This window comes from Lissotriton vulgaris, chromosome 10 (assembly GCF_964263255.1).
Source record: "Lissotriton vulgaris chromosome 10, aLisVul1.2, whole genome shotgun sequence".
Taxonomy (NCBI): Eukaryota; Metazoa; Chordata; class Amphibia; order Caudata; family Salamandridae; genus Lissotriton; species Lissotriton vulgaris.
The window spans coordinates 75,779,375-75,796,088 of NC_141698.1; the positions used below are offsets into that span (position 1 = coordinate 75,779,375).

The 16,714-nt window shown below is 44.4% G+C and overlaps 1 protein-coding gene across 1 annotated transcript in view; it reads right to left on the bottom strand.

The window, feature by feature from the left end:
- The window catches only part of LMF1 (lipase maturation factor 1), a 705,094-nt gene that overhangs the window by 294,875 nt on the left and 393,505 nt on the right, over nucleotides 1-16,714 (bottom strand). Inside the window, exon 3 of the mRNA XM_086940536.1 lies at nucleotides 14,880-15,047. Within this exon, the coding sequence (XP_086796662.1) occupies nucleotides 14,880-15,047 (168 nt within the window). The remainder of the gene's footprint in view (nucleotides 1-14,879; nucleotides 15,048-16,714) is intronic.

Genomic DNA, 16,714 nt, shown 5'->3' on the forward strand with positions numbered 1-16,714 from the left:
TCGATATATGAAAAAATTTGAACTATTCTAAGTGTTAAAATACACAATGAAATTCCCTCACAGACCTATAGGTAAAAGGGACTAACTAAAATTAAAATACAAGGAATTTAGATGTTAAGATACACCTTCAGGCCCATCTTTCACCACAGCTTAATCACTTTACTGGAATTCCCACCCATGCCACATTTGCACTTCCAAAATTCTAAAACCACCAGATTGAATGATTCAGGCACTCTAAAAAATGGAACACTTTTTCAAATTTTAAGAACATTAACTAAATATAATTAACATTTATCTATCCCTCCACTATCATTCTCAATCCAAATAACTGACTAACATATCCACCACTCAAATTACTTTCATATTTCACTATACTAATTCACCACAAATTTTTTATGAGTTCCGAAGTAGCGTGCACCTCACCGAAAAAGTGCTTTAACACCCCATCAAGAGTAGCAAACGCTATATAAATGCAGACCTTTTTCCCTCTTCTATCCCTACACTATCCTTTTCAATCCAAATAACTGACTGACGTATCCACCAGTCAAATTACTTTCATATTTTCACTATACTAATTCACCACTAATCCTTTATGGGTTCAAGAGTAGCGTGCTACTCGCTGAAAAAGTGCTTTGACGCCTCATCAGGGGTAGTAAGTGCTACATAAATGCAATCACAATACAATATTATACGCCCACATAAGCAGTACTTTAACTTCTGAAATCGAATCACAACCTGATATTTCATATATCTCAACTATTAAACTACAAAATACAATCAAACTCACGTGAACAAAAATACTCAAAAAGTTATAAACATACCTACGGTGACAGAAGTTATGACAATACCTTAATCTAATATCTTAGCCCACCTCCCTCACTCAACCATAACATCCACCTCCGGGATACACTGTTTCACATCTCTTTTCCCTCTTACCCAAGCAGTGCAGTGGGAAAAATGGTTCAGTGGAGAAGGAGGGTGGGAGATATGGTTGATTTGTTATCATATGACCACGTGAGCAAGTTGGACAGGAGGAGCAAATGAAAAACTAAAGAAATATGTTGAAAAGTCTTTTGCCTTTAGATTTAATGTGTCCAACTGTATATTACACAATGTACCACTTTCTGAGTGCAGAATTGTTTTACGTACAAAATAGTGTGTGGTAGCAATGAAAGTTGAGATTGAGTGAGGACTGCAGCTGTAGGAGCAAAGGCCAAGAAAGGTGAATTTAACACAGTTTTATTTTTTTTTACCTCAGCAACTATCACTTATACCAAGTGTACTCCTGACCAGGCGCAGTTGATGTCAGAAGTAGGGGTGGGCAGAATTTGAGAAATTGACTTTTGCAAATTATTGCGAAAATGTTAAAAATCTCCGCAAACATGCCACCCACGAAGACGCAGAAGTTTTTTTCCCGCCCGTTCGCGGTATTTTTCTGTGTAATCGCGATGGAAATTACGTGTTCGCTTCCTCACGCTCTCGGTGGAGAATGATGTGTTCGGGTTGTCTTCTCTCGCTCCTTGTCGCGTTCAATATGTGTTCGCGTCCTCACGCTCTCGCTCGCTGTGGAGAATGACGTGTTCGAGATCTCATACTTTCGCGGTGCATGATCGCAAGACGAATGACGCGAGATAGCGCAAAATGGCTACCAACAATCCAACATCTCGTGGAGCACGCGACCGGATCGGGAAAACTTGTCGGCGAATGCGGGGATCCAGGTAAAGCGATCGAGCGCGCGAGAACGTATTTTTAGAGCGTGAAAAAAAATTCCGGTTCGCTAAGGATCGCGGAAATTTTGCCATTTTTGCGCTCTCCGAAAATGTCGAATTATCGCAAATTCCGCGGGCGGAACAGAATTTGACGCCCAGGCCTAGTCAGAAGGTCATACTTAATTGCCAGGGCAGGAACACTGCTGTAGCACTGCTACAAAAACCGGCCCTCAGCAACAAAAACAGCCGCCACTGGTAGAAAACCGTCCCCCACCCTTCCGGACCACTGGGGAAAACGCACGGTGCCCGCTACGGCCAGTCCGGCACTGCACATAGGTATACTTTTCAAAGACAAGGGGAAAGTGGCTGAGAAATGGATAATACTTATCCCTGAATGCGAAAGGTTTAAGACACCTTGCTATCAAGGGAGAGGTTGGCATCAAACCAAAAGATAAGATTTAAAACTTTTGGCTTGTGGGATGGTACTGGTCAATGGACATCAGGCCACCAAGCAGTGGACCAGATAGGTTGTTATCCTAGGACCCGTACCTCCGTTAAGTTTTAGGCAGATGTCATCCATCCACTCAGCCAACTCCATCAGACAAGATCTAAGTCGAGCAGAGGTGACTTCCTCATCCTGTGAGAGGGTAATGATGAGCTGCGTGTCATCAGCGTAAGATACAACATTAAAACCATGACACTCAATGACATCTGCTAGGGGGCGCATGCAATGGTTGAACAGGGTAAGGCTTAAGGAGGAGCTCTGTGTCACCCCCTGCTGCAGTGGAAAGACCTCCGATGTGAAAGGTTTTGGGACCACCAGTAAAGTGCAGTTCTGGAAGAAGGAGGACAGCCACCGTAGAGCTGTCCCAGTTATCCCACAGATCCACAACTATTCTAGGAGAATACAATGAGACACAGTATCAAATGCCGCACTTAAGTCTAACATAATTAGTACATCCACAATCAATCTGAGAGAGCCAGTAACAGCACTGATTCTGTGCTGTACTGTGGGCGGAAGCCTAGTTGAGTCTCATACAATAGATTCTGAGTTTCGATGAAGTGCATCAACTGGAAAATAACGTGCTTTTCAGGTAGTTTAAAGAACAAGCATTTACAATGCAACGGTTTCGCCTTCGGAAAAGTTTGAGCTATTGGCATTGTAAATGACAAACTTTTTATTTATGTGTTGGTTTTGAAAACAGATAAATAAACATGTCTGACTTTGGCACATGTCTTCTGTGCATCTTTCCAAAAACTGTGAAAGTGCCAAGTCATTCATATACAGACATCAACAAAACTCCTAGTGTGATATCAGTCTGGGACAGGTTCCTTCCCAAGGTCAAATAAGAAAAAATAGAGACATAAAGGCAAAATAGTGTAGTTTGATTTGATGTCCTCTCACCTTATATGTACATAAGGAAACATCTAGGACCCACACCTTCATGTACATAATCTATGTCAGACTTTCTCAACTTACGTCAGAAATGCCAATCTCTGTTAAGATGCAGTAGACAAGGATTGTCACTTGACCACTAGGAGAGAAACTTCATCCAGGTCTCAGAATCAGATCGTAGACCCAGATGAGCACAGCACCAGAAGAATCCATTCATCACCACTGGCCTAAAAACGCGTGACGCCCTCCAATCAGATCCGAAATAAAAATCAAAGCGTATTGTTGACCTGCAGTAGAGGGGGAGTCGACACACCCTTCGCTCTAATGCTCTGTTTGTGGGACAGAACGCGCTCCAGGCAGGATAATATTTCTTCATTTTTTAGCATTCAGAACACGCTGGAAAATTGAAAACTTTCCAGACCAGAAAAAGGCTGTGAGCATGTTTCCCTGCCCTCGGATGATTGCCGGACAGGCACCCCTGGTGGCATCATTAAGCACAGGCACATGTTTTCTTAGCTCTCAAATCCCGCTCCGGAACTGTAGGCGCTAAGATTGAGAACCGCGCGTCTGTGTTGTCTCCTGATCAGAGTTTACCGATGCATAAAAGGGAGCAGGACAGCTAATACAAAAAGCTCTGCAGTGTGCCCTCAGCCGATCTATAAAACACAACTACCTGTTGCTGGAAAGCCAGCAGGGGGGCTGCACGCACGTGTTGACAGCATGATAATAGGTCGATGAATAACAGATATTAACATGGCGCTAATTTCACTTATCTGTAGCTATCTGTGCAATTCACAAAGAGGTTCTAAAGAAGTTCTCATGATCTGTGTCTTAAAATGGCACAAGCAGAGTTTGAACAAGTGTGATGAAGACACGGTATTGCTGTTTTGTTTACACCGATACTAACAGAAACCCACCTCCTGTAGCTCGAAGGAGCGCCCCTTTAGAATAGATTGTGTATGCTGTTAACGCAATTTTCTTAAAGGAGATATAGGATGTTTCGATTCAAACGTGCTTTGCATACAAATCACACAGAGGGTCAGCGGTAGCCGGGAGTCTGTCTTCCAGTGGCCCTACACAGTCGGTCAGCGGTACCCAGGACGACAACGAAACAAAAGTTGCAGGCTCAGCACTGGACCAGACCAGCCCTACCCCGTCTCCCATTCACACCCCCGCCCCCCGCACGCGGATTGCAAAGCATTAATAACTTGTTTTCGCAAATGCGAGACCTATTGCATTTGCATACACACAGAGAGCCACACTCACACACAGCCACACACACAGCCACATACACACAGAGCCACAGACACACACAGAGCCACACATAGGTAAATTGTGCTAATCTTTGTCAATCTATTATCTACAGCTACAACATTATTTTACAAATAAAACCTGTTGATTGAATAATTGGTAACTTAACCTAATCTTAAACATAGCAACATCTACAGCTAGATTGTTCTATTCATAAAAATGATTGTCACAATTATAGATTAGCATATAAAAATATTTGAAAACGTAGCATGCATACACCGGACATTTCTATATTTCATTCACATATAATGCACATATAAAGCAAGTGTTGTTGAAGTAACGCCTGCAGGATTATTTTGTTCTTTCAAAACCACATCATGCAAGTTTGGCGGGCTGTTACAGCGAGAAAATATTCCAGCCTTGACTAACATTTCCCACCGCAGCATTCTCGCCTTTGTTAAAAACAACTGTTGTAGAGTGCCGGTGTAAACTGTGTAACTCTTTGCAGAGGTATCAACAGTCAGATACTTCTGTTTTAAATCCCCAGCTCGCAGTTTTACAGTGCTGCATAAGAGGGTTGTTTTATTTTGGAAACCACCCTCGACTTTGACTCAGAGCAGCAGAGAATAAAGGAGGGAGAGAGAGAATGAAGGAGGGAGGGAGAGAGAGAATGAAGGAGGGAGAGAAAGAGAGGAAAACAGTGACAAATACAGAAAGCAAGGGGTGAAGAAAAACCTGCAAGAGTGACGAAATAGGCAGTGCAGAGTGAGGTGGAAATTAAGGATACACAGTCTTGCTAGGCCATTGAGCAGCTCCCTAGACAGGTTCCAGAACAACATTTTAGGCCACCGCAATTTTTAAAAAAAACACAAACTAAGCACTTCAAACAGCCTTGAAAGTTCTGCTATGGGGCCTTTGTTTGATTCCCTGCTGCCTCTCCTCCATGCTGTCAGTTAGACCCAGGGCTTCCCCTCGCCTTCTACATAAACAGGAATTTAAACTCACGGGTCACGGAGCGAGAGCACATTTGCTTAAGAATAAGAGAATGTACCGTGCGCCATAGCGGAGTACACGTTAGGCCGGTCTCCGAGGAGCACGAGCTGGCTTAACGTGGCAAATGGACGTCAGATGTTTTAATGGTGTGTTTTTACAGCTCAGCGCTATTCAACTAGCGGAATATTGCCTTCAAATAACAATGCGGGCCTAATTAGTCCCGGGTGCTGTCATTTCATAATTTTGCAGGTCCTGTGCGCAGCAAAAAGTAATAAATGTAAGCAGATCATTTTTCGTTGGACTGTAAAAGCGGAAAAGAAGTCCAATGCCAAGCCAATGCAAAGCAGGACATACCGAGCCTCAGTGTTAAACGAGAATGATTGCACACAGTCACATCGTTGTCTGGTGCTAGGTTAAAATTCATGAGCGTACATGCATAAACATAATGCATTCTAGGAGTTGTAGTATCAGTACATTTCAGCAGAGCTATAAATGTAGACCAGAATGATTTGTTGAAAAAACCCTGGATGTGGGAAGACAACGTCAACCTGGCCACCATTCAGTCATTTGGTAACTTCCAACTCAAGAATTCAGTTGTCAGAGCCCAGCTCTCGCTTTTCTAGTTTTACTGGATAATGGCATGCAGTTATTGTTACCGATTTGTGACATTTGCAGAGCACACAATCTGCAATTAGCATCACAGCACAGGGCTTTTCGGCAGGTCGGGGTGTGACTTTCCTCGTGCTGGAGGGACTTTAATGACAGACCACGGTGTGTGCACAGAATGATGATGTATGTCTGTTTGGGAAATGTGCAGAATTAAAGAACAGAGGCCCTCATGTATCATGCCATTTAATGGTCGGTAAGGCTCCGATTCATAAATTCAGAGCCTTTCCAACCGCAAAATGGCATGGCGCTTCAGAATAATCTACTGGCGATACTGGAAAGGGGCTGCGGGCAGTCTTTGCTGTGGGGGGCGCGGCGGCACTCACCAGAGTCTGTTTTGGCCGGGGTCGCTCCAAGTACATGAGGCCTCAGGTATCGGGAGAGAAGACGGGAGTTGATCCCATGGACGGGGAGCCGAGTCGCAGGGCCAGATACTGGCAGGAAGTCGGTCGCTGAGCGCCCCACTACAAAATGGGCACGACCTGTCCCAATCGCCGCCAGAGAGGGACCAGCAGCCGGGACACCTTCAGGGCAGAGAGCAGCGCCGCCTGCCCCCCGCCTGACCTGCCTCTGCCACCATGGACCTGTGCTATGCCGTGCCACACTTAACAGCTCCGGCGCCGGGTACACAGAGCCCGCCTTCACTGCAGTTGCCGCAGCCACCAGAGTTCTCCGCTACCTCGTTCCCTCTCACGGCCGCATGAGGCCTGGAACCAGCACCTCACGCAGGCTCGATGGTGTCAGGGGCAAAGCTCAGTACTCCGCAATCCGATCCCTGATGGCAGGCAAGCTTTCTCAAAGGTAAGAGGGCACACCGACCCAGCGATGGCGGCCCGTCTCAAAGCTCCCCGGGCACCGCCATTTCCAGTCCGGTGCCCCCCCCCACCCCGGCAACAGACATGGGTGTGGGAGTGGCGGGTGAGACTCAACGGCGGCGCAGCTCACGGGGACAGGCCCACTGCAGCGGCCAATCAGAGCGCGCCTCTGTCGACGAGCCACCAATGCGGTCGCAGCCCCTTCGTGCCTCGGCCAAGGTGCCGAGCAGCTGACGGGCGGCAGCACCTACGAGGACACGGGGGGGGCGGGAGAGGAACGGACGGCGGGAGAGGACACAGGGGGCGTGAGGCACAAAAATTGGCACAAGTGCGGCGTGGGCAGCCGCGGATTAAAAAAAAATTTAAAAAAAATGGCGGCAGCACCTACAAGGACACGGGGGGGGGCGGGAGAGGAACGGACGGCGGGAGGGGGCGGGAGAAGACACAGGGGGCGGGAGGGGGGCGGGAAAGGACACGAGAGGAACGGACGGCGGGAGGGAGGCGGGAAACGTGGGGACGGCGGGAGGAGGGACACAAGGCAGGACAGCAGCAAGCACGGCCCGGCCGGACCAGACACGGGGGCGTTCCCGGCGTCGCGTGACGTCGGCAAAAGCCAAAGAATCTCGGGAACGCCCCCGTGTCTGGTCCGGCATTGATGGACAGGCCCCTCGTCCAATGGCTAGGCTCCATTTATGGAGCTAGCCAATGGGACGGGGGGCGTGTTCCATAGTGCCTTACTGTACTCAATAGATTTCTCTGGAGGAGGAGCCTAACGGCTCCGCCCCCCAGCGAAACCTAAAAAGGGAAGAGATATGGGCCTAAAGTTTTCAGGTGTTTTGGGGCCCAGGGTGTTTTTTTTTCAAAAGACGCACTACCATGGCATGTTTCCATCCTATGGCCACCACACTACAATCAAAAGACATGTTGAGGATACTGCAGAGCCTGGGACGGATGACCTCCATCCCCCGCTCCAGCACCATCGGAGAGGCTGGGTCGCCAGGTGATTATTACTAACAGTGTGGATGGGACAGGGTCTCTCGCCCCAAGTCTGACCCTAAATTCTGAAAGAGCACCACACTTTGCTGGTGCCGCCCTTAACTGAGAAGCCCTACAAAGCGTGAAATAGTTAGAAAGGGGATATCTCCTTTCATTACAACATAAAAGGCGGCACCACTTGGATGCACGCAGGAGATAGGCTGCACATTTTTTTTTTAACATGACAGCTTTTTTTCGGGTTCAAAATATAGCCCCAAAAATACGATTATGGGTATCTCTTCGCCTAACGTGGCTGAAAAATGCATGTCGCGAAATATATTCTGTCTAAGTTCAGCACCCAAAATGGAGAGGACTTCTGGGGCCTAAACAGCTACCCTGTGCTGCTGCAAGGGAAAGATTATTAAAGCTGCATCGGGCCTTAGAACAGCAGCCTGCGGGTTTATTAAACGTCAGAACTAATGAAGTTAGTCATAAAACCCACATAATAAGATGAAAAGAAACAATACAATGTAATAACAGATTTAAGAGATTTTTTTCCATTAGCTTGCATCTGGCAACACGACAGAAATGCCCATGCTGAGGAGGAAGGCTTATAAAGCAGCAAATAAAACTGTTATTTCATGTTATATATTTTTTTCTGGCTCCAGGCTTGGTGGCCCTCTCCCACAATTGGCTGGAAAATCTAGAAATGCTGTGGTGTATCAGGAAGGGCCTGTGTTCCACCTTCAAAATTTCTAAGCTTTCAATGGAATACTTTCAGGACAACAGGAGTGGGTAGGACCAAGGCTCACGTCTTTCCTTCACCTTAAGCTTCATCACATCTGCCGATACACAGGCCAACTTTAGTTATAATGGGCCCGATTAACAGAACTAACTTAAGACAAAATCCTAAACTTACTACCATTTTGGTATTCACAGAAGGCACTTACTCATTTTGGTATTCACAGAAGGCACTTACTCATTTCGGTATTCACAGAAGTTAGGAGTTCTAACTTTAGGACTCCTAAATGCCTTCTGTGAATACCGAAAGTCTGATAAAAATCCGAACTTTAAGATTTAAAGTCAAGATTTTTCTCAGTTTAGGAGTAGTAAAGTTAGGACTCCTAACTTTAGGACTCCTAAACTGAGAAAAATCCTATTTTTAAGACTTTCGGTATTCACAGGAGGCATTTAGGAGTCCTAAAGTTAGGACTCCTAACTTCTGTGAATACCGGAATGAGTAAGTGCCTTCTGTGAATACCAAAATGGTAGTAAGTTTAGGATTTTGCCTTAAGTTAGTTATGTGAATGGTGCCCCATGTGGCTGCCATACCACCATTATAACGGCCTCAAGCAACAATGGGGTTCAGTATCCTTACCACTCTGGTTTTGAGTGTTGCAGGGTAGGCTGCAGTCTGCTCTTGTTTGCGAGTTTTGGTAAGTAACAGGCAGTGTATTGATATTTGAAGTTTTGCTACAGATACTATTAAATTCTCCTCATAGATTAAACGTGTGTGGCAGAGAAGTTCACAAAGGAATGTATTGATTCAAGCGACAGCCACAAAACCTTATCCACTGCCTTCCAACTGCCGCTCTCCTACCTGACAAGGCTCAGATTGTCAACTGGATATTCTGATAGAAGGATATATATATATATATAACAAGAAGGCAGAAAGATAGGGGAACGAAGAGGAAAGGTTGGAAGACAGTGCTGCGTTCATCTCAATATTACTGGGGTCTCACTTGGCTGATCCCCTTAACCTAAAATGAAAAGTACAATTTTTGGTGAAAAATGGAAGTAGCAAGTGTGTCTCGCTTCATGCCATCCGGGTTATGATGTGTTAGACAAGGAGTGCTAGGAGTGAGACAAATCTCGTGGAGAATTTATTTCTTATCTGTAGGTGATGACTATGCAGTACCTCACCCTTGTACACCCTCAAATCACTATGCACACCCAATGAAGCGAATTTTACAACTGTATGATTATTTATTATGCAGTATTTATCAACAAATCATATGATTCATAATAACTATGATTATCGTAAACAACTCAGCAGATAATATGTGGATCAGGGTGAATGTTAGAAAGCCCGATCATTTATCGTAATCACGATCAAATATCTCACTAGCGTGTTCCGTATCTGGAATAGCTGAATGTTACAAGCCCTGTGCAGTTTCCCTGCATACCTTATGCTGTCATCCGGTAGGCGGTCAGAATTCAGTCCTTCTGCATCTGCCCTCAGCAATTGATCCGCCTGTCTAACCCACTTGCCCTGGTACCCTATACACCTGAATTTCTAATGGGGTTGCGTGGAACGGGAAGGGAGGTCCCTCGTGCTCAGGTCTAGTTTTGCTACAGAAACATGAAATCCAGACCCTTTTGCAGAAGCTTATGAAAGCCAAGGAAGCTAATGCTACATTTTCCAAGATTGATCTCTACAATATCATCTCTCTTGCAGGGGCAGTCACAGCACACACACCAGAGAAGTGAAAAGTTTTCTTTCTCTATCCTGTTTGTTAGAATGGTTTCAGAAAACATGGAGTTTCTAAACAGAAAATAAGGGGATGAAGCACAAACACTGTTTGCACCTGGACACCTCAGGGTAACAGCTGCGCTGTATAAATATCATTAACATAACATAACATAACATTACCATTCTAACAACTAATTTGCTTTTCTAGGCTCTAAGCCTATTAAAAACAATCCTTAACTTTAAATCCAGACATATTTATGTCAGGCCCATCTTGAACGCAACATTACAATACCAAATGGCAATACCATTGAGCGTAGTCTCACATACTCTTTCTCTATGTACAGGGATAATGTATATACAATAGCAGCGAACATAGTCAATATTCTGTAGGAGAACAAGCCTTTGGAAAACACAACAGATAGTTAGATGCGCTATTGGTTCGGCGGCCGGAGGTCTAGCCAAGATGCATACACGATAACTGGGTTAAATGGCTTGTAAACTGCACGTAAGTTTTTATGTTTGTGGATTGATTTGAATTATTGGTTGGTACTCCTGACTCATCACATCCATCGCCTGGTTTATATGGACGGTGATAGGTGTGTGTTATGGCCCTGATTGCAAGTTTGTTGGAATCTGTTTGCTTTTTTATCACACCGATAAATAAGAGTACCAGGTGGTCTGTTATGCATCAGGTGTGTTAAACAGCTTCTATTATGAGTTTTGGAAAATAACATGCAGATTTTTAGTGCCTACCATTCCAAAATCTGCAGGGTACAGTAAATACTGTACTATCTTTCCCTGTTAAATTCCGGCTAGTTTAACCTGCCGAAATTTAACAAAGGGTGAGATACTGAATGCGCCTGATAACTACCAGATGCGGTAACTCGGAATTCCAATCCGTACGCAAACAGGGGGTAGAGGTTCGAGAAATCCAACCAACTCGTAATCAGGGCCTATGAGAAGTAATCTTCTTTGTAAAGCTCAATGTTGATGATATGATTCGATGCGTTTGTGGGCATGTTGATTTCACTCAAAGGCCCGAGTAGTGTACGTGTGGCACAGTAATTACCAATATTTCATGGTACTACCACACTATTACTGGGCCATTGTGAGTTTTGCATCTCAAATGGGGACTAGTGTGCGGAAATCAGTATTTCTCACATGTGGATCCTGAATTCCTGTTCCTTTTGCAGGCATATATGCACCTGCTTTAAGTCTGTGATATGCCGGCACTTTAGTTTTGTCAGTGGAAAATGTAATGCATTTTCTTAGTTGCTGCTGAAAGCATAGGTCTCCTTAGTATTGATGTTGGGATACTATTGTATCGCTGTTGCTAATAGTTATAGTCATTTTAGAAATTTAGTCATATTGGTTGCTTGTATTTAGCATTTTAATTAAAATTTTTATCATGTGAGCTCATTGCACTTTAACTGGAAATTATAAGCTGCTATCATATGTACTTATGCACTTTACCTCCAAAACTGGAAAACGGTTAATCCGATGTCGGGCATGTTATATTTTGGCATTGTATTCATATTTGTTCAATCAGACTTTGTGCTTGTTATGTATTTTTGTTTTTGTAATGAATTTAATTAATCAACAAATAAAGCATTTTACTACTATTACTGCCTGCACAATCCATGTAATATTTACAACCACTTGTAATTCCATTTCCAAAAAACAGTATTCATCTTTAAGTCTTTGCTATGCGAAATAAGGGCATAAATGCTGCTTCTGCATTTTGGATTGTGTGGTATTCTCCTAAAATGTTGTGCTGGAAGTTTGTGAGGGGAGACGAAGGAGTTATCTCAGGATCACACAGTGAAGTCCAATGCAGAATGCAAGTCTCCAGATTAGACATTCAACAATCTAACCACGAACCCATGTGGCCTTCATTAGTAACAGTCCAGAAAGATAATATCTGAGCACTCAAGGGTTCAACACCAGGTTCTTAAATGTACTTTAAACGCGTGAAGTCATCTGTGAAAACTGTCAAAGCAAATGCCACAAGGAAAGAACGATTAATGGACCGAACAGCACGTGGGTGGACACACCCTGCTGTCTAAAGCTCAGCCATCTCCCCAAATGAATTCTAGAGGTCCCTGACTCACGCGCGGGCCTTTAACAGCGGCTGCACCCAGACAAGAGAAATGCACTTGAAAGCGAAAGGAAGGCTCGTTAGTTTTTATTACAAATAGAAAATTGCACAGCAGTACTTCAAACTAAATACAGAAGGGCTGCAAGCAACAATAAATACGGTACAGAAAACACAAACACAATTTTAGGCTAAAACACGTAGAGGAAATTGTAAAATATGCAGGGTGGTGGACGGGACACGACAACGACTGTAGATCATGGATATATTTACTTTGGGGACTATAAGAAGTTGGGGTATCCGGGGGTGGGGTGCAGTCCCCTGCTTTCACTTTGGGTCCACAGTGTGCCTTTGAGTGTGATTTTTAACACAGGAAGGGGGGAGCTGGAAGCATGTTGCTGAGGGTGTTCCAACAGGGGGTACTCAGTAGGTAAAATGGGAGTAAGCGTGAGATGGTGCAGTGAGGCCTGCAGAAGACCAGGAGGCCTGAGCTGGTTAAGCCACAGTGTTGTGGGCAGCACCCAGTGAGAGACAGTAGCGGTGAACCAGGAGGCATCGTGGTCATGTAACCCATCTCCAGGCTGACTGCGCGGAGATGGGTTACAACTGGAGTCAGATTGAAAAAAAGCCAGCCCAGGAAAGAGGTGCCTGGAGAGTCCTGGTGGATTGGAGGGGAAGTAGACATAAGTAAGTAAGAAAGTAGTGAGAGATAGTAGCAGTGAAACAGGAGGAGTCATTTTTATTTTTTTATGGTCATGTAACCCATCTTCAGGCTGATTGCAAGAAGATGGGTTACACCTGTAATCAGATTGAAAAAAAAGCCCAGGACAGAGGTGGTTGGAGGATCCTGGTGGATGGCCTATATCCCAGGAGGGGAAGTAGCCATAAGGAAAGTAGTGAGAGACAGGAGCAGTGAAACAGGAGGCGTCATGGCACAAATGGCTTGGATGAACTGGACGGAAACAGGTCTTAAACTTTAGAAAAGCAGATTAGCTATCAACCCCTGACTTTGAGGGTGGAGGGGAAACTAGTGGAAAACCCACTACAAGTCTGGTAGAGTTTCCTCAATAGCAGGGTATCAGTAGGGATATTGGATGCAGCGTCATGTTTCTCTGATGGTGCTGAAGGCATGTGGACAGGCGGGATTACAACTGGACGTGCTCAACGCTGAGTCACTAGCAGGAGTAGATCATATGGGATGGAGGTAGTCTCCTATGCCGACGACACTCAGATACTGATGTCTCTTGCCCAACCTGTCATCTCCGCTGCCTCCAATTTTAGACACTGTATGGAGGCAGTCGCTCAATGGATGATTTGCAATTAATTGAAGCTTAATGGCGAGAAGACAGAAATTCTGGTGTTCGGAGGAAATGAGGACATTTGGTCTGCGGAATGGTGGCCTACATCCTTGGGCGTGTGTCCGAAACCCACTGCCCTGGCCAGGAACTTAGGAGTCATGATTGACCCAACCCTGGGGATGGGTCAGCAAGTTAACAGGACTATGTTGGGGCATAATAAACATCTTGTGGAAGATTAAACACTACCTGTCCCCACAAGCTAGAAAACAAGTTGTAATAGCATTAATAGGCTCAAGACTTGACTATTGTAATGCCTTATATTTAGGCATAAACAAGGGTCTGTTACTGCGACTTCAAATGGTGCAGAACGCCGCGGCCAAGTTTGTACTGGATCTACCTAAGCGGGCTTCATCCACTGCTGCAAGAAAGACATTGCACTGGCTTCCGATTGAGGCCAGGATCTCCTTTAAGTCCCTGTGTTTGATCTATGGGGCTTTGGCTACAAACAGATCTGGAGGCCTAAAGGACCTGTTGGTTCCTTATACCCCTTCCAGAACTTTGCGCTCCGCCAATAAATCCCTGTTATCAGTCCCCCGTGTTCGTAGAGCCAAATGGGGTGGCAGAGCCTTTTCGAGTCTGGCTCCAAAGTTGTGGAACACTCTGCCGGCTGAAATTAAAACCCTACCCTCAATGCAAGCTTTTAGGAGGGCCCTCAAGACGTGGCTATTTGCCAAAGCCTGTATATACAACAAGAGAGAAAGGGAAGACGGCTACTCTCCTACCCCTCAATATAATTGACTTTAAACAACAAAAGAGCGCCCCGGACACTATAACCATGAAGAACCCTATTCTTCTGTGTAAACAAGGTGGAAAACCTATCCTAAAAGTGAGTGGTCAGACGGTGCATAAATATATGAATATGTGAAGGAGAAAGGGGAAAATTAATTATTTTCTAAAAGAACCCTCACTCACCCTAGAGGTGACATGCTTCATCATTTGCCAAAGCCTACCCTTAGCTCTGGATTTGCCTTTTATGATTCCATTTTTGGTTAGGCGCCTTGATGCCTTCGGGCTTAGTAGCGCATTTATAAATTTCATTCATTCATTCATTCGAGTATGCATGGCACTAGTCGGCTTACCCTAGTGGCGTAACACACCGAGAGGCAACAATTCCAGGAGGAAAACAGGTCTAAGCTTGTTCCACTTACCTGAAAGGCGATCTGTAAAACCCCATGGAGGATGCACATCCGACGTCCCATGAACAGGAAGAAAGGCACCACCAGCTCGAAAGCGAGGCTCATTAACACCTGCACAGTGTGGAAGGAGGCGGGCACCTGATGCAAGTAGTAGGAGACAGGGGTTGGCAACATCTGCGTCTGAAACAGGAATAAACACAACAGTGTTATTGCGGCGGAGGAAGCCTCTAGCTCCTTCTAATGGGGCAGGTTTTTGAGGTTGGGGATAATCATATGGAAAATACCTCATGATACTGGCATGCTACTTTTTATTTGATATTTAAAGCAAGCACGGCATCCATTGATGAAGAAACTCAAAAGAATAAGGAATACATATCATTTTACAAAAACGCAGCTTCTATGCCCCTAATTGTTTTATAAGTAATAGCATATTTTCTGTTTGAGAAAGGTCATTAAATTAGATCCTCACAGAATGAAAGCAATGTAATGCACAGTGCGACACAGTGTGGGTCTCAACCTCAAGATTACATAGGTGGACATTTCAAATATGTTGCATGATGAATATCTTTATCCTAAACATACACTGACGGTCCAGTCCTGCCCCAATAGCAGAAGGACTGAAATCATGCACTAAGATCAATGAAATCAATTAGTATTCCCTATTCTATTGTTGACCAACCAAGCCCTGTAAATTACAGAAGCTGATATTTAGTCCATGAGCTCAAACAGTTAAAGAGTGGAATTTACAACACTTTGGAAGAGAATCTCCAGTGTAGACCTTATGACCGCGGTAAAACTTAGAGCACAAATGGAATTTCGAGGCAACTCATGTTTATCAAAACCCTTTTGAAAAAACAACTGTTGCTCTGGAATAATGAATTGTTCTCTTTCATGAATATTTTATCCAAAAGAAGTGAATGAGTGCCAGCAATGCACAGTCAGTGGATTCAACTCTTATTGTTGCGGATGGTGAGGAATGGGACGAGATCGGGGTGATGGCGGTTGAAGAGGATGGATACGGCGGAGTTGAACATACAATGGGATTGATGAAAAGGAAGAGATGATGAGGATGGAGTTGAACAAGAAGATGGAGGAGAAGATGTTGGGCTAGAAGATGATGGAAGATCATGAGGATAGAGCTGGAGGATTATGATCATATAGATGTGGTGATAAGGAGGAGATGATGGGGAAAGGATGATGATAGTGGCGGGATAGATGATGGCGAAGATGGTTATGGAAGATTGATGGAGATAGTAGAAGAGTAAGCGAAGAAGAAGCTAAATGAGTAAATAACAGGACGAGCAGGATGAGATAATGGAGATGATAATGATGAAGGAATAGAAAGTGATGATAATAAAATAGAAGGACATGGGTGCAGGAGCAAAGTATTTGGGAGTGGGAGATGAACTATGATGGAGGATGGAAATTTTAATGGATGGAGAATGGAGATAAAGGTAATGGAGGGGTTGATAGAGAATGATAAGAATGGAGAGAGTGGAGAAAGATGAAGAGAACATGATGGAGGCATATTAGTATCGAGATGTGAAGATTAAGGAGGAGATGATGAAGGATAGTGATGAAGGTTTTTTTTCTTATTGTCAATGTGTGGGCCTTGGTGTAAAAAACTGTGACTGTTTTTTTTCTCCTAAAAACTTAATAGAGATCATTAAAAAAAGAATTATGTTTATTTCCTTCAATATAGGACTCTGTTGTTGCTCTTGAATGTTCTTGTAGCAAAGGACTACATGATCTCTTACGTAAACGTCTATGGTGCCATCAACTTATCTTGTGAGGCTAAAATTATTAAACCTGCTACATATGACACAACAATTTCTTGAGTACGCTGA